The sequence below is a fragment of the Xenopus laevis genome, chromosome 7S, assembly GCF_017654675.1.
Source record: "Xenopus laevis strain J_2021 chromosome 7S, Xenopus_laevis_v10.1, whole genome shotgun sequence".
NCBI lineage: Eukaryota > Metazoa > Chordata > Amphibia > Anura > Pipidae > Xenopus > Xenopus laevis.
Genome location: NC_054384.1, coordinates 38,690,165 through 38,709,293, shown reverse-complemented (window position 1 = coordinate 38,709,293; position 19,129 = coordinate 38,690,165). Strand labels below are relative to the sequence as shown.

The window sequence follows — 19,129 nt, the reverse complement described above, 5'->3', positions numbered from 1 at the left end:
AAGCACGTGGCATATAGGGGCCCCAAAAGGAAGACCCCCATATGGTCTGTCAATTCAGATACTGCAAAATCAACACATTTACATCGTTTTGAGGGGGGCAAATGTAGGAAAAATTAAGTTCACTCCAGAAAACCATATATTTTCGGAAAGTACACATTCCCACGAATCTAAATTGGGTATGCATGTCTTTGTACTACAAAGTACGAAGCCGAAAACCATTCCTAAATTTGGTGATTTTGGTGACATTTCCAAAAATCACCTCAAAATTTCTACCCTGCAGCATCGTATTACCCACATACTTTTAGGTATCAAGAGAAATCACCCCAAATATGAAAGCCTAGGGTCCTCTGAACAGTTTGATGCACAATATGTATAGGTGTACCCAAGCACGTGGCATATAGAGGCCCGAAAAGGAAGACCCCCATATGGTCTTTCATTTTAGGTACTGCAAAATCAACACATTTACATCGTTTTGGGGGGGGCAAAGGCAGAAAAAAGTAATTTCAACCCAGAAAACCATATATTTTCGGAAAGTACACATTCCGACGAATCTAAATTGGGTATGGATGTCTTTGTACTCCAAAGTACCAAGCCGCAAACCATTCCTAAATTTGATGATTTTGGCGACATTTCCAAAAATCACCTCAAAATTTCTACCCTGCAGCATCGTATAAGCCACATACTTTTAGGTATCAAGAGATATCACCCCAAATATGAAAGCCTAGGGTCCTCTGAACAGTTTGATGCCCAATATGTATAGGTGTACCCAAGCACGTGGCATATAGGGCCCCAAAAGGAAGACCCCCATATGGTCTGTCATTTCAGGTACTGCAAAATCAACACATTTACATAGTTTTGGGGGGGGGGCAAAGGTAGAAAAATATGTTCGCCCCAGAAAACCATATATTTTTGGAAATTACACATTCCCGCGAATCCAAATTGGGTATGCATGTCTTTGTACTCCAAAGTACCAAGTCGCAAGCCTTTCCTAAATTTGGCGATAAAAGCAACGGTTTTTACATTTCTGAAAATCGCCTAAAAATATTGCAATTGGCCGCATTTATCTCACCCAACTTCTTACATACAATTGTAAAACACCATAAATACTGATGCCAAGGGTCTACTGAACAGTTTTATGCCCAATATGCATTGATATACCAAGGCAGCTGGCATGTGCGGACCCCAAATGTAAATAGTGAATATGAGTTTTCTCTGCTGCCGATTCGCCTTCTGTAAACATAGACCATTGACTTCATATTATGTGCCTCAAGACCCTCCTAACAGCAAAGACCCCCCAAAACCATATGTTTTTGGAAAGTACACATTCTGACGAAAACAACCAAGATAAAGACGTCTTTCTACAGCAAAGTACCAAACTGCAAAACTTTTATAAACATAGAGATTTTTACATTTCTGAAAATCGCCTAAAAATGTTGAAGTATGCCACATTTATCTCACACAATGTTTTACGTACAAAGAAAAATCACCCCAAATATGGACATCAGAGGTCTACTGAATAGTTTGATGCCCAATATGCATAGATTTACCAAAGTATATGGTGTGTACGGCCGCAAATGAAAAATGTGCATATGAATTTTCACACTGGCCAACTAAGCTGCTGAAAAGAGAACCCCAACTGTGCGTTATGTGCCGTAAGACCCCCAAACTGTAAAAAGACCCCAGAAAACCATATATTTTTGGAAAGCATATATTCTGACGGATCAATCTAAGTAAAATAATATACCAAAGCACCAAACAGCAAAACTATACTAAAGATACATAAGGAACAATAATCCAGGGATAAAATTGCAATAAAACCACAAAAATTGTGCAAATCAATGAAATAACAAAATAACTGCACCGACAGCGTAATTAGTGGCCGAAATCGATTATCCAATAGTCACGCTGCTGAAATAAACAGTTTTTATGGGTAAAAAAAACACAAATTGGTGAAATGAAAAAGTAAAAAAAATAAAATGTGTATACATGTGTGTACACTTCCAAGAATTGTGTGACAGTGTATAAGTGTGTATAAGTGTGTATATAAGTCCATATAAGTGTATATAAATGCATATAAGTGCATATAAGTGGAAAATTAAAAATTAAAAAAAACGTGTTTTTTTTTTTTTTTTTACTACTAAAATATGTGTGTATGTGTGTATAAGGTAGGTAGGTGTATGCAAGTGTGTAAAATAAAGGGCACTTACCGTTTTTGGCTGATCTAAGAGCTGGAGAAGAGAGATCTGCAGATTCACAGCAAGCAGGAAGTGTGTGGGCGTCGCTGGAACACGAGGTGAGCAGGAGGAAGCAGTGCAGCAAGGCAGACACGCGATTTGCTGTGTCTGCCTCTTTTAGGTCGGCCCTGCGACAATCCAGTCGCAGGACCGACATGACAGCCCCCCAGCCTCGTTGCCCAGGGGGCTGTCAATGCTGCTAAACCTCTGCAGAGGCGGCTAAAGCCGCTGATGCAGAGTACAGCATGTAAAACTGCAAGCACGTACAATGTACGTGCTTGGCAGTTAAAGCCCTTGCCTGCCAGAACGTACGGTGTACGTGCTTGGCAGGCAAAGGGTTAATGTAACACAGGTTGTGGGCTGAACCATAGGAATGAAGTCAACAATTCTGTAGGGAAGCCACAAAAAAATAAACCTAGGGTGCAAGTAAATAAAAGTGCATATGTGCCAGTATTATTGCTTAAAAAAAGTGTATGAGCAAATCTTTTCCATACAAACACATGTGGGTGTAAGGTGATCTAATTCATCTACTCACCAGATGTATGTATAGCTGGGGGTGCTGGCCTGTGAAGTGTATCATTTAGATAAGTTAAAGCCAGTGTCGGACTGGCCCATCTGGATACCAGGAAAACTCCCGGTGGGCCCAGGTGTCAGTGGGCCTCTTGCTTCTAGCCATTTGGCCTATTTCATGGTCATTCCCAATTTCTTTCTGGGAACAAAGAGGTTTAATAACATACATAGTATGTAGAGAAAAAAGACTAGAATAATAAAGAGGTTGAATGAGAAGAAGAAGTATAATACAGTAGTTTGGAAATTGGGCTAAGGTTTTCTGGTGGGCTCCTGGCATCCCGGTCGACACCGGTTAAAGGAACAGTAACGTCAAAAAATAAAAGTGTTTTAAAGTAATGAAAATATAATGCATTGTTGCCCTGCATTGGTAAAACGGCTGTGTTTGCTTAAGAAACACTACTATTGTTTATATAAATGTAGGGATGTGAAAATCTACACCCTTACACTTTACAGACAGGCACATCCCTAGTAATATGGACACCTCAGTGGGTCCTTATGGGGACCTTGTGCTTATGTAACCCCTGCAGTTCACACAGTGTACACCAGATGGCACTGTGCCAGAGTATAAAAGGTTTAGGAACCATGTGCTCTGGGTCCATTGCTTTAGCCCAACCAAGCAGGCTGGAAGGGAATGGGTAGTGCTCACCCTAGGGGCCTTGGCCCTAGTAATTAGACAGCTATACTCGTTTTATAGATCGCTCTAGGAGTGAGCAGCTCAAGGCTCCGCCGAGGAGATTAGAGGAATTAAGATCCCAGGGTATTACTGACCCAGAGTAAGGAACCAAGTGTTGAGATAGGGATGTCAGGAGTTCCCCTAGTCTGCCACTGGAAGATATCCTGAAAACTGGGCAATACCCATCGCATGCTGTCAACTTAATCTCTGCTGTATATTCCCTAGCCTGTGGGGATTCAGCCTATACGTGCTGTGAGTATATGCTTCCTTTATGCTGCTGTGTATGTTCTATACTCCATTGTGGATCAATGTGCTAAATGATCTCTGTGCTATTCTTCAATAAATACTGTTCTTTGTTCAACTGTTAAAGAACTACTGGCGCCCATCATTGTGCTATCGCACCAGGTTACAGTTACACTACACCCTTGCCGCCACACCGTTGCGAGGGCTTACCCCTGAGAAAGAGAGCTCATCGGTGGTCTCAGCCCACCAAGGAAAGTAGCTAAACTGCCCTAGCACAAGTCAGTTTACTATAGCGCTACATAAATAAGCTGCTGTGTAGCAATGGGGGCAGCCATTCAAAGGAGAAAAGACTCAGGTTACACAGCAGATAGCAAATAAGCTCTATCTGTCTAATGGTGTTATCGTTTATCCATTATTTATCCTGTGCCATATAGCCGTTTTTCAATTTCCGCCATTTCTCCACAGCAGCTTGTTTATATGAAGTATAGTAGTGTTTCTGAAGCAAACAGATCAGTTTTACCAGTGCAGGGCAACAGTACATGATATTTTCATTACTTTAAAACACTTACATTTGTTGTTGTTACTGTTCCTTTAAGGCAGTGCTGTATTAAACATAATTTCAAATTAGAAAGACTAAATGCTAAAACAAGTTTGCTAAAATCCAAAAAAATTTATTTCACAGATGCATAAGTACTAAATGCATTAATTGATTTTTCCCTTGAAATGTACTAATACCAGTGCCAGACTGGGACACCAGGGGCCCACCAGAAAACCTTAGACCAGGGGCCCACTCTCAGTACTATTTTGTTCCTCTACTCACTCAACCTCTATTCTCCTAGTCTCTTTTCATTACATACTGTGATCTATTATTCCACCTATTTAGCCAGATTTAGATTTTGTTCTCATAGAAATAGGGAATGACCATAAAATAGGCCAAAAGTTTAGCAGCATGAGGCCCCACTGACACCTGGGCCCTCCTGGTATCCCGGTGGGCCAGTCCAACACTGACTAATACTGTAAGTACTAGATTGTAAATTACAAAATTCCCAACACCTTGTTTAATGCATTATTATTCTCATACCTCATGTTTGTTTTTAACCATTGCAGATCCCAATTCAATTCCGATTCCTGAAATACTAGCAGCAAGGTCTGAGACTGAATGGGAACCATTGCTAAACACAGGTATGGACAGTTGATAAGACACATAATAATATGGTGAACAATTTAATGTATTTATGATTTTACAACCTAAAAAAACATGTATATATTTCAGTTAATTAAACAGATAGAGCTTTAAAGGACAAAGAAAGTTGTTTTGGGCTTCTATACCAGCCCAAGGCAACCACAGCCCTTTAGCAGGGAAGATCTGTGTCTCCAAAGATGCCCCGGTAGCTCCCCATCTTCTTTTCTGCTGATTCACTGCACATGCTCTGTGCTGCTGTCACTTACTGAGTTTAGGGACCCACTCACAATATACAGTACACATAGCATATAAATGTCACAATATAAGGCTGATTAGTAATTAATATGGATAATTACTACATGGCAGCATAGAAACCAGTGTAACTAGCATCAGAATTTAATACTTAGTAGCATCAGCTTATATTACAGAACAACCTCATTTTCTGCTTGATAAATTGTGACGACCCCTAAGCTTAGGTTCTCAACAGCTGCTCAGAGAACACTGAGCATGTGAGTGTCGCAGACACTTTCCAAGATTATGACAAGTTTGAAGTCTTGGGTCTTTGCTGCTGAAACTTTAGGCTGGTGCAATAAGTTCAGTATATAAAACATGGCATTTTTAGCCCTATTAATTTTAAGGGTTTAGTTCTTCTTTAACTGTCTATTGTAGGTAAGGCCTATACTGGTAAGTTTCTTGCAGAAATTAACCTGCAGCCTGATGGGTGGACATCAGCTGGGACACTTAATAAAAGAAAAAATCACTGGCCCTTGCAAAGTTGCACTCACTTTCCACAATTATTAAAATTGCAAGGGCCATCCCCTGTTAGCACGTCCCTTGTGTGCCAGTGATTTTTCCCTTTCCACATTGGTTGGGAGGGTGCCGATCCCTGCAAAAGCTGTGAACCAGGTAATCTTTCTTTTGAAACGCCAGGGTGTGCGAGATTGATCTATTCCCGAACCCTTACTAAAAGAAACACTTGCCAAGGAAAACTGCAGGTGGCATTTCTCAAGAGCCTAGTCTTTGGCACTAATAAATTCAAATTTTCACCATTTCGGGGTGCTGCAGCGTGAATTCTTCTATGAAAAATTGATTCCATTGGCAGTGGGAAAGCAGCATGCACCCGACGCTACAAAAAAGCAAGTATAGTTGAAGCAACTTGTTTATAATTGAGTGATTTCTCAAGTGCCGCTCACTAGCTAGTCCTTATGTCCATTTCTGGTCTATGGCTACACAGTATATGAAACACACCATTACTGCACCATGATAATTGCAATCTAGCCATTCACTGCAATATTGCCATGTCTACCCCAGTTATCCAAGCGCAGCAGTTAACTAGCTACATGCATATGTGGTTCTAGCCTTAGTAATGGTTATGGCTGATGGAGTCTTGTTTGATTCAAAAGGGATTTCAATAGGTAACATATGTTTGCCAGTTTCTGTTTCAATTATTTTAGAAAATTTTCAAAATTTCACTTTGCACACTGCACATCCTAGATGACACCTAGGGGCACATTTATTAAGCTCGAGTGAAGGATTCGAATGAAAAAAACTTCGAATTTCAAAGTATTTTTTTGGGTACTTCGACTATCGAATAGGCTACTACGACCTTCAACTTCGATTCGAACTAACAATCGTTCGACTATTCGACCATTCGAAGTACTGTCTCTTTAAAAAATACTTTGACTACATACTTCGGCAGGTTAAACCTACCGAGGTACAATGTTAGCATATGGGGACCTTCCCCATCACTTTTCTAAGCTTTTTTTTGATCGAAGAAAAATCCTTTGATTTTCAAAGTATTATTTCGTTCAATCGAACAATTTTTACTTCGATCGATCGAAGTATTTGTGCTAAATCCTTAGAATTCGATATTCGAATTTGAAGGATTTAACTTCGAGGGTCGAATTCGAGGATTAATTAACCCTCGATATTCGACCCTTGATAAATGTGCCCCCTTATGTATTTTCTTTTCATACAGGCAATTCAGAAACTGCTTCAGGTAAGCAAAACTTCTGTCAATTATACAGCTGCTTCTTTTACATGGCTTTTAACTGTTGAAAAGTAAATATTTCTATTATCACCGCATACATTTATTCAATATCCTGATAACTGTTTATGGGCATTACTCCCAGGCTGCACTGGAGCCTGCATTATGTAAGAAAGCCCTATGTTCCACAAAATGACCAAGCATAATTCTTTCTTGAAATGATTCTTTATTAATTTCAACCACAACTTACACTTATGAACTATTTACAGCAACAGAGGTTCCTGAGATTATACAGTCCATACAAAAGCAAGAAACTCTTATTGAGGAAATCCAAAATGACATTCATCAGGCAACAGACAACCTTCTGGATTTACAGAATGCACTAGAAAAAAACACAAGTCTTTCATCAAACATGAATCAAACTAAGTCAGGTAAATTACAGTAAAAATAAAGTGAGAAATGTTTTGGAGGGTTAAATCGTTTTATTTATGGTTTTAATAGGATACAAATACCATTTCAAACAAATTACTATTTCAAACATAGAGCAAAATAAACGTAAAAAGGAGCCCCTCCTTGTGGTTGGGGTACAAAAATCCTAGCCACAGCAGATAAGATTAGAAGGACATTGAGTCTACAGTCAATTAGATCACCTGAGACTCCTGTAAAGGCTAGTGCCACAAGGGGGGCTAATATAAGACTGCTGAAATACACAGGGTGATTTCAGTCGCAATAATCTGCTATTTTTTTCTCATCTGGAACCATTGTGTCGGTTTACACGTTGCATTATCGCGCTGAAGCCCGAGTGTGTTTGTGCCAAAGCCATCACAACGGTTTTAGATTTGAAAAGAAGAGGAGGCTACAGGCTGAGATCAGCCTGTGTATTTCAGTAGGCTGATTCAGCCCCCTGTGCCTAATACCTTCGTAAACCAGGTATATCTACATTATTAGGTTTGCCTGGAGGTATTTTTAAAGGAGTTCAGGGTTGAATTCTGGTAAGAAAATGTGATCACTTCAAGCCTATCCTTGGTACAAAAAATAACTTTAATAAAGTAACTCTGCAACTTTACCTATATCTCTCCTGTTTTTTTCATTTATCCCTGAAATATGCTTCTCCACCTAGCCTAGTGCTATGTCTCAAGGGAATGCTGAAACATAAGGTAGGAGTATTTATTGATAAGAAAACAAATTAAATCAGTTTTACATTTGTGTGAAGCTATTTTGCCCAGTGATCTAATTGTATATGTCCTGGCAATTTCCCTAGTGAATCCAGTCTCAAGCAAATGGCATTTATTTATTTTTAAAAAAATTACGTCTATCAAACTCCACATACAGTAAAACAATTGCAAATGCTTAGTCTCTCTTTCTATCAGGATAAGGCACTCTAAGCTCTACTTAAAATGCAAGTTGCTTCTACATGAAAAAATAAGCTGTTGAAGAAACAGATGATTGCATTTTACAACAGTTATACTACACTGAAACACCTAAACAAATATTTTTGATTTACTACAGATGCTGAGGATCGTCTTCTTAGAGAGATCTTTCTACCTTACATGGAAAACTTCCTGCGGGAGAAGTTTAATCCAATGTGGAACAGTTTTAACAAAAGCTTACAAAATCTTTCAGACGTGGTAAATAACCTCTCAGAAAATGTTGAAACAAACCGAAAGAGAATGGATATGTTTCTGGAGAATACAGTACCGAAAAAAGACCTTCATGAGCTAGGAACAAAGTTTGAGTCAAAAATCCAGGACAGTATTGTCAAACTTGATCACATGAAGCATGAATTGTACAACCATTTGCATTTTCAGCAGGCAGGAATTCACTACAATTTTACTGTGATAAAGGCAGACACAGACATGAAACTTAAGCAAAGTCAAAAATTGCAACAGTCACAGTTTGCACACTTTAACATAAGCATCGATGAACTCAGTAGAGGACAAGAGCAAATTCAAGATCAACTTCAATCTTTAACTCAAAATATCACCCAGTTGTGGGTGTCTTGTCATACTGAAGGAGGAAAAACAAAACAGATTACATATGAACATATTAATCAGACTCTCGCAGAATACAAAGACCAAATTAGGGATTTATACACTGAATCAGATGCAGCATTTGAGAACCTTTCTACTTTGGAGAAATGGTTTAAAGAACTACGAACTGAATTCAAAAAGAATGCTCACGAAGTTCAAGTTTCCTTGATGGAGAAAAGTCTTACTATGGAAGAGAATAAGGATTTTCTTTTGAGGCAGATAATGAAACTCAATTATACAGTAACAAGTTTCCAAGAGGGTAGTAATGATCTGTGGAAGGATTGTGACTGCCAAAAAATAACAATGGATATCCTTGCTCTTGAAGAAGGTCAGAAGAATCTTTCCAGCTTACTTGAGAATGTTTCATATGGTATAGCAGATGTCAAAGTAAAAGAAGGGTTTTCAAAGACTTCATTGCAGAATTCTGTTGAAGACCTTTCTTTGGCTCTTCATCTTAATCGTCAGTCTCTATCTGCCCAACAAGAACAAGGAAGAACCCTAGCACACATTACTTCTCAGCTGAAATCCCAAGCTAAGAACTTTTCAGAAGATGTTGAATCTCTCAAGAAAGATAACGATGTGATAAACAACCATATCAAACTTCTTGACAGTACATTTAGTTCCCTTTTGGAGGATGCCACTAGACACGATAGAGCTCTACAAGCTTTACTTGGTGAGGATGTTTTAGAGGTCATGTCTGAAGATAATCCTGTAGTATTACAGATGTCACTATCAGAGATATATGAAGTTGTCAATGAAACACGTCACAGGCTTGAATACCAACAGATGATTACAGATTTACTAAACAGAAGACTACAGGTTCTTGAGATGCAGCCTCAGAAAAGAGACTCATCTGATATTTCTACCATCTTTAATGTTGAGCAACAAACAGAGGGCATTCCAAATTATGGTCAGTTCAGTGATTACAAACAGCCAAACAATGAAGCTTCAAGGGATGATCATTTAGATGAACCAGTGCACAGTGATATTGCTATCTTAAAAAATGACATAAGAAATCTAAATGTAAAGTTATTGGCCATCGAATCTCAAGTCACTGAAGGAAATGATTGCATTAATGACACCATATTTAATGCTTTCAAACCATTAAATAACTCCTTGGGATCCATGAGGTCAGATATATTTGCATTAAGAGAGCTTTTCACAGATCATGTACATACTTTCCAGAAGATATTTAGCAATTATGAAACACTGATTGCAACCAATACAACTTTAAATGTTGCAAAGGTTCAAGCTTTTGTTGATAAAAAGATGAAAATGAAAAAGAATGAAGGAGTGATCCAAAATATACAAAGAGATAAAAAGGAGTTAGAGCATCGCTGGCAGTCGGATGGAGCAGCAAGACTTGCAATGAAGCATGGTATGGATAATAAAAACTTTTATTGCATTGATTTATCACATCAAAAATGTTTTATATTGTATGAGCAACTTTTATTGCATTGATTTCTTACATCAAAAATGTTTGCTATTTGTTACCTACCTTGAGGGTATTATTAGGCTAAGGCCACACTAGGCGATATCGCCGCGATTTGACTCGCGGCGACTTTTCGCCGCGACTTTTAAGCAGCAATCGCTGGGGAAACTTTTGCGCTGGCGTCTATGGGGAATCGCCAGCGTAAAAACACACGCGGCGATCTTTTTTCTATTGTCGCTCGAAATCGCCTAGCGAGGCAATTTCGAGCGACAGTAGAGAAAAGATCGCCGCGTGTGTTTTTACGCTGGCGATTTTTCGCGATTCCCCATAGACGCCAGGGCAAAAGTTTCCCCAGCGATTGCGGCTTAAAAGTCGCGGCGAAAAGTCGCCGCGAGTCAAATCGCGGCGCTATCGCCTAGTGTGGCCTTAGCCTTACAGTTTCAAATACTGCTGTTATATTCATACCTTGTGTTCAGCGGAAGCTGATGATGGGGGGATGTTGCTGTCAGCCGATTGAGATATTGTATTGTGGTGGGGCCCTTGAATTGTATGTCTGCAAACTTCTGTGACAAGAGATCCGTTATCTCTTTTCACGTCTGGTATAGCTTTGTCATTTAAAGGAATTATTCAGTGTAAAAATAAAAACTGGGTAAATAGATAGACTGTGCAAAATAAAAAATGTTTCTAATATAGTTAGCCAAAAATGTAATATATAAAGGCTGGAGTGACTGGATGTCTAATATAATAGCCAGAACACTGTTTTTCAGCTCTCTTCGTTTACACTGACTGGTTACCCTGGTTACCAGGCATTAACCAATCAGAGACTTGATGGGGAGCCACATGGATCATATCTGTTGCTTTTGAATCTGAGCTGAATGCTGAGGATCAATTGCTCACTGACAAGTTATGTCCCATGCGGCCCCCCCTACAAGTCGCTGAATAACTCAGAGTTATATAGCTGAAAAGCAGGAAGTGCTGTATTGTTCTGGCTATTATGTTAGACATCCAGTCACTCCAGCCTTTATACATTCGATTTTTGGCTAACTAACTATATTAGAAACATTTTTTATTTTGCACTGCCTATCTATTTACACAGTTTTTATTTTCACACTGAACTGTTCCTTTAAGTCTGCCTGTGTGTGTCCACATTTAGCCTACCAAACAAAAAACCTCACTGTCCGCCTATGGCTTCAATGAACTCTCAGATATGTCATTGCTTATTATAATAACTGTAAGACAAATACTACTAATAAAACTGTGAAACAAAAATATTAAACATCCACTAGAGTGTAATGGGTTGTTATAATAATAATGATGATGATTCCCCTTTAACACAACAGAAATCCTCTGACTGGAATGGCAATACTGCTAAGGACACAGAAATCAATAAAACCAGCCTATAGACTTATTTAGGTCTGAGTCAGACCTGAATACATCTATGATAGAATAATGCATACATGAGAAACCTGCATCATGTGATTACAAACAGCTAAGCTACTTCCTAAGCAAGCCCACCTCCTCTAAAGCAAAAAAAATACATCTTCAGGGTATTTATACTTCTTATTCTCATTTAAACATATTTAAAAAAAAAAAAAAAAAATTGTCTCCCTGCTCTATTAAAGCTCAAGTGCATATCTCTTTGAGATGCAGCATTTATACATAATAGAAAAGGCTAATGGGAAGCGTTGCAAGATTTATGTGACTTTGCAAAGTAACAAAGCAAAAGTGATTCAGCAGCATCATAACATTCCCTAAGGTTTTCTTCATTTCCCAAGACCCATGTTATTTTTTCATTAAATTGGATTTAGAAACTCTGAATATTTTAAAAGCTGTATTCATTCTTGTTACAACGGAGAGTTTATACTTTACAAAAATATTGATCTAGAAAAGATTAGGAAAACCAGGATGGCGATTTTGCAATTAGTATCAAAATGGATACAAATATTACCTTACAAATCCTTCCACTTTGCATTTAAAGAGGCATTAGCAACTAGACGTGCAACTAAACTTTTAAAGTTAATGGAAGAATTAAACTATGAACAAAGACTGTTGAGGCTGGGGTTGTTTTCTCTGGAGAAAAGGTACAGTACTTCACACATATATTATAGGACATTAAAGGCAAATAGCAGGGGATCTATTTTCACATAGAAAAGAAGCAGCGAAAATGTTTTTTTTTTCATAGTGAGGGCTGTGAGGTTGTGGAATGCCCTACCGGTTGATGTGAAGAGTGATATAGATAATTCTGCATAAATAAATATATACTGTGTATATACACACACACACACTTGTATATAACAGTCCAGAAAGTGTCATCACTCCTTCCTTTAGTACACGTGGGTGTTTGGTCAGAAGTGTATTGTTCAGATTTCCAAGATGAACCAGCACACTGTATTTATTAAGCATGTAAACGTTCATTGAATCATCACCATGCAGAGTGATGATTTGATAAAAGTTAACCTGCTTAAGAAATACAGTGTGCTGGTCCATCTTGGTATCTATATTTATATATATCCCCTGGGGTTTGGACTTGATGGACAGTTGACCTTTTTCAACATTAAGGAGCAGATTTACTAAGGTTCGAGTGCATTTTCACAGTTCAAAAGTTCGAATTTCGAAGTAATTTTTTGAATACTTCAACCATCGAATAGGATACTACGACTTTGAATTTACTTCGACTTTGATTCGAAGTTAAAATCGCTTGACTATTCGACCATTCCATAATCGAAGTACTGTCTCTTTAAAAAAACTTTGACTTCAATACTTCACCAAATTAAACCTGCTGAAGTGCTATGTTAGCCTATGGGGACCTTCTACAACCATTTTCTAAGTCTTTGTACATCAAAGGAAAATCTTTCGATCGTACGCTAAAATTATTATTATTATTATTAACATGTATTTATATAGCGCCAACATATTGCGTAGCACTGTAAAGTAAACATCAAGTTAACTCAAAGGTGAACAACTCCTTTAAGCCCATAAAGAGATATCTGGGGCTGCCGTATTGCCTGATAATCTTTATATGTAAATGATTGTAACCTGGCTTTAAAAAAAATTGGGGGAACATAAGTGTCTACCTGCCTGGTCACCCCTAGTTATTTCAAGTTTTTTCTGCTCTGAAAAGAGATGTTTTTTGTAGGGATGTACCGAATCCAGGATTCGGTTCGGGATTCGGTTTCGGCCAAATCCTTCTGCCCAGCCGAACCCTAATTTGCCTATGTAAATTAGGGGTGGGGATGGAAATCGCGTGACTTTTTGTCAGAAAACAAGGAAGTAAAAAATGTTTTCCCCTTCCCATCCCCAATCTGCATATGCAAATTAGGGTTCGGATTCGGTTCGGTATTCAGCCGAATCTTTCGCAAAGAATTCGGGGGTTCGGCTGAATCCAAAATAATGGATTCGGTGCATCCCTAGTTTTTTGTCCATTTTTAAACAGGCAGTGGGCACAAATGTCCAACTGAATTTGACCTCCACTTATAGTAAGAGTTATGTTCCTACCTAAACACAAAATATACTGTATGTCTCTATATAGCGCTTAAAGAACAGCAATGATGTGCAGTAAATTTGGATTTATAATAGAAGTTTACTAGGCATAATATTTTTGGAAACTTTATCATGTAATCTCAATGGACTGCCTAAATATGTACTGTTCTCTTAAGGAAGAAAATGAATAGGCAATCATTCATACCCAATGGTGCCCCTTATATTTCACACTAACAAGGGGAGAAAGAAAAAACAGAAAACTCTCACTCCATTCTCACTGATGAGTTCAGGTATACAGATTCAAATGAAAAAAAATATGGATACCTATAGTTAGAAACAGCTTTTTTCATGTATTAGAACATAGCAAGATTTGAAAACCCTATAAGTTGGAGTATCAATAAGCAAGCTAGTTTATAAGACTTTCTTCATGGGTGGAGGCTGATGTAGATCGAATCCAGGTACTTCTTGAAGTAGACGCTGCTCTGGATTCCCTGGAAAAGACACTTGCTGGACCGGCAGGTTCCTCCTCAGGAAATAATTTGTTGACAAACTCTGGGTTTCTGTAGCCTCGTTTTTTCAGAAATTCTTTAAAAGCTCCTGTTCCATAAAGTTGTAGCAATTCTTCATCCTTTGGACTAAGACTGGCTTTTGAATCTACATTCTTGTTTATAGCTTCATCTTTTGGATCTTTTAAAGATTCATTGATTGTCTGCTTCTTCCATGTTTTTGGGTCCAGGTACCAAGCACCATACTTTGTTTTCACCCAGCTCGGCTGGTATATAGGTTCCTGATATGGTTTTCTCTGATTTCTGCGTTGAGCACCCAAAGCGCTTTGTGTAGGTGTGGCTCCAGCTGACATTCTCAGTTCTGGTGGCACATTATTAAGCTCTACCACATGGTTAGGGATGCTGAATGCAGGTTTAGTATCATACCCGCTAGCAAAAAGACCGAAGATGGTTGATTCATTGATATTACATGTTTCCCCACCCAAAGAAACCACCCAATTACAGAACTCCTTAGCAACACTTTTGACATTCTCATCTAGTCCAGGAGTCAAATTCCTTTTTATCTTGGCCTTTTTGTCTTCCTTCACACATTCCTCTTCACCCTTCGAAATCCAAATGTAGGGGTTTTTTGATCTGGACTGTTCACTCATCACTGAGGTTCTGGTGCTTAGATCCCTTGACTTTGCACTCTGGGTTTCCTGTTGCTCATGGCGTGAGGTGTCACCCTCGTCTTCTTGCTCCTCTAATACATGTTCATAGGTCCCAGCAGAAATTCTTATTGTCATGTCCGGGTCAATGATTTCCACTACTTCCTCAAATAATTCAGGAGGAAGTCCTTCTTCTAGATGAGGGTAAAGAGCCAGTGGATGCTGTGTAAGACCATACACTATCTCTGCAATGTGCTCCCTACGAGCTTGCTGTAATGGGAGGAGCTTAGAGAAACAAGTTTGTTCCTTGGTAAACCTTTGCTTTGGCTTTTTCTCTGTTGATCCAGGATCATTAAGTCTGTTATTCAAAATGGGAGCTGGTCCTGTACAATTAGATAATGGACTATGGTTAGTGTCAGAGGATGGGGGGTAGCCATCTCGGAAATCATCCAGGCCCTTGGGTAAAAATTTCCAATGGCGGCTATTGAAGGCTCCAGAGAAGTTTAACTTTGGGCTGGATTCTTTAAGGAACTTTTTATGCAATCTTTCTTTGTACCTGGGGTGACGAGACGGTGAATCACTCCAAGCCAAAGCTGACATTGCACAAAAATGATCCTGCCACAGTGGGATTGGTAGCGGCTAGTTCCTATCCTAGGAAAGGACCCGGCGAATCATTTAATTGTTCCATCGAATGGTTTTCCTTCGATCGTTCAAACGCTAAATTCGGTCAAAAATCCTTCAACTTCGATATTCGAAGTCGAAAGATTTCAATTCGAAGTTTTTTTAACTTCGAAATTTGACCCTTAGTAAATCTGCCCCTAAGTAATTGATTAGCATAAGTGCAAAATTACACCAGTGCACGAGTATAAAACCACAATCACATACATACACCAGTGTTTCCGTTTAGTAACCTGCAGTAGCTTGTAGTAAATTGATTTACTACGGCTACGTATCATGTATACGAAATGCATCAGGATGTTTGATGGTTTTAACCTGCTGAAATAAAGTTTATTGTTTTATTCACGAGTGGACCAAGGAGATTTACTGCACTGGACAGAAAAGTACTACAGATATGGGATCCGTTATCCGGAAACCCATTATCCAGAAAGTTTCAAATTACGGAAAGGCCATCTCCCATAGACTCCATTTTCTTCAAATAATCCAAAATTTTAAAAATTATTTCCTTTTTCTGTGTAATAAGAAAACAGTACCTTGTACTTGATCCCAACTTAAATATAATTAATCCTTATTGGAAGCAAAACCAGCCTATTGGGTTTATTTAATGTTTACATAATTTTCTAGTAGACTTAAGGCATGAAGATCCAAATTACAGAAAGATCCATTATCCAGAAAACCCCAGGTCTCGAGCATTCTGGATAACAGGTCCCATACCTGTACTAGAGGTTAAGTTGAGAAGTCATGTTTTGAGATCTGGAGCTGACAGCCTAACTGTTCTACCAAGACATCTCTATGCTCAATATTAAAATCATGTAATTTTACTGCCCACTTTGGGACCTCAAAGAGTTAAAAGGCATTTTCAGTATGTAATTACTGGAAGTTACTGGATGCTGGCTTACAAAGCAAGTGAGCATAACGTATAAATGCTTTATGTGTTTCCATTACAAACCACAGACCTTACTACATTAGGGTTATATTTTGATTCTGATGGTAGTTTCAAAAAACATAACATTGTATATGGTCTCATGCCATGAATGTGTTATAGAGCCTGTATAGTGTCTGAATTTCCTCTTTGAAATTACTACAGTATGGAAAACCAGGCTCCTTTCTCAACACTGTGCAAAAGTGAACCTTTGCAGTAACCCATAGCAATTAGTGTTTAGCTTCTTAGAGCCAGCAGAAAATAAATCAATCAAATTAAAATTTAGATTGAATGGCAAGTATTATTGGCCAGGTGAAAGTTGACCCCAATTTTGTATTTGATAGACTTTGTGCATTTGCAGTCTTGCTTCAAAAGTGGTGTGCATGACCAGGTGGGTGGTGCGAAGTACTACAACTACTTCTTTCAATTTGCAAGTCCGGTTTTTGTGGTTGGACCTCAAATTTTTGTGATTTATTAAACCCCGATGGTATTAAAAGTCAGAATAAAAAAGTACTCCAACTCAGACCTGCCGAGTTCTTGTAGAAGTCAATGGCAGATGTCCCGAAGATATCCTGATTTGCGCAGGGTTTTCGAAAAAGCTATGGTATTTGGGCGTCAAATCCAAAAAAAAGAAAAGAAAAGTCTGTGCAGATTTGGTCAAAGTGGCTTTCCAAAATTAGTGAGATAAATTCAGATTTTGATAAATAACCCCTTTAATATCTCACCATCAACTCCTGCATGCACAGATTAACTAGATTGTTAACCAAGTCCAGTTGATTTGACTTATTTCTATAGATATACCATGACCTGGATGAATGAGAACCTTCACAAACAACCCAGAGAGGGTTTTATGAGCAACTTCTTATTTACCAGATTATTTTATTATTTTATTGATATTTGTTTATTCTCATAAGGTTATTTGAGGAATATTTGGACAGTTACAGCTTCTCTAATTTTTTTTATTATTATTTTGTTCTTTACAGATTCTTCAGTGGCATTTGCTGCTGGTTTTACCGAAGGTGCTGAGGGGGTGAAAATCATAACCTTCAACAAAATTTTCCTCAACTATGGGAATGTTTTCTCACCAGAAGATGGACATTTCACTGCCCCATGTAATGGAGTGTATGCTTTTTCAGTTACTGTTGACTTTAGTCCTGGAAGTGCACTGAGTTATTTATTATTGGGAGGACGACAAAAAGTTATTCTTTACAACAGTATTAAACAAGAAAGTGAAAGCTTAAAAGACAGTTTTGTGGTGGTGGAGCTTCAGAAGGATGATAAAGTATGGCTTGAACTTCTTCAAGGTTCTATTAAGAAGAATTCTTCTGGCACCCTTCTTGCTGGTTACTTAATTTTCAAAACTTGAATTTAATATACTAGAAGACTTCCAAAATATGTCTCATAAGAAATATTTCAAAAATAGCTCAAAGAGAGGTTGAATAACTATACAGTTTAATATATATATATGTCGGAGCTCATAGTACTTTGTCCTACCAGATTATATCATGTGTGGTAGTAACTTAGTGATTGCTATCATGGATCATACTGCAAGTATTTTATACAACCTCACCTTCTCTTGGTAGTAGTGAACTTTAATGAAAAAGTCATGTTTGTTATCAAATGTATAATAGATCTGAAATGCGAATTATAGTTTGAGAGTAGTAGAAAACACTTACATAATTCTGTGTATAACCCATTACTGGATTCATGGTAGGACTAGTGTTGGAGAAGGCACAATAGAATTTGAAACCTTTCTTCCACCAACATCTGGACATGCAGACAGCTGCGTAAGTGAATCATTTGCTTTTACCCATTGTGTAAAGCGGCTTTCTTCAAGCTAAAAAGTCTATAGCTATGAATTTTTGGCTGACTTCTGCTATGTCAGTTTACTGAAATGATATACTGTATAGTGACTGCATCTATCTGTCTACCAGTGTTAAGTCATTTTTTATTCTACATCGTTGTTGCCCACAATTGCACTTGGTTACTTTAAGTTCCTAACTTTTGGGGGCCGATTTACTAAGGGTCAAAGTGAAATCGAGGGAATTTTCAAAGTAAAAAAATTCGAAGTGATTTTTTGGATATTTCGACCATCGAATAGGATAGTACGACCTCGAATTTACTTCGATTCGAAATAAAAATCGTTCGAACATTCGACCATTCGATAATCGAAGTACTGTCTCTTTAAAAAAACTTCGACTTCAATACTTCGCCAAATCACCTGCCGAAGTGCTATGTTAGCCTATGGGGACCTTCTACAACCATTTTCTAAGTCTTTAGAGGTCGAAGGAAAATCGTTCAATCGATCACTAAAATCGTTCGATTCAAATGATTAAATCTTACAATCAAACGATTTTTATTCGACCACAGAATTGCCAAATTTGTTGAAAAAACTTTGAATTCGATATGCGAATTCGAAGTTTTTTAATTTGATGGTCGAATTCAGAAGTTTTTTGTACTTTCGAAATTCAACCCTTGATAAATCTGCCCATTGGTGTTCTCTTGTGATGCAGTTTTCTTTAATATTGCATCATGACCTGTTTA

At 38.2% G+C, this 19,129-nt stretch overlaps 2 protein-coding genes across 2 annotated transcripts in view; one reads left to right on the top strand and one right to left on the bottom strand.

The window, feature by feature from the left end:
* mmrn2.S (multimerin 2 S homeolog) overlaps nucleotides 1-18,715 on the top strand; it is a 35,305-nt gene extending 16,590 nt beyond the window's left edge. Inside the window, exons 4-7 of the mRNA XM_018239474.2 lie at nucleotides 4,828-4,902; nucleotides 7,160-7,321; nucleotides 8,400-10,298; nucleotides 17,569-18,715. Of these exons, the coding sequence (XP_018094963.1) occupies nucleotides 4,828-4,902; nucleotides 7,160-7,321; nucleotides 8,400-10,298; nucleotides 17,569-17,951 (2,519 nt within the window). The 3' untranslated portion in view covers nucleotides 17,952-18,715. The remainder of the gene's footprint in view (nucleotides 1-4,827; nucleotides 4,903-7,159; nucleotides 7,322-8,399; nucleotides 10,299-17,568) is intronic.
* LOC108703398 (protein FAM47E) lies at nucleotides 13,913-15,644 on the bottom strand. The gene has a single exon (XM_018239475.2). It carries the CDS (start codon nucleotides 15,583-15,585, stop codon nucleotides 14,239-14,241), a length of 1,347 nt encoding a protein of 448 aa, XP_018094964.1. The 5' UTR covers nucleotides 15,586-15,644; the 3' UTR covers nucleotides 13,913-14,238.
* Nucleotides 18,716-19,129: the final 414 nt, after the last annotated feature.

What these genes read in the sequence shown, in the direction of transcription:
- LOC108703398 (XM_018239475.2), bottom strand. Translation starts at nt 15,585, where the DNA reads ATGTCAGCTTTGGCTTGGAGTGATTCACCGTCTCGTCACCCCAGGTAC.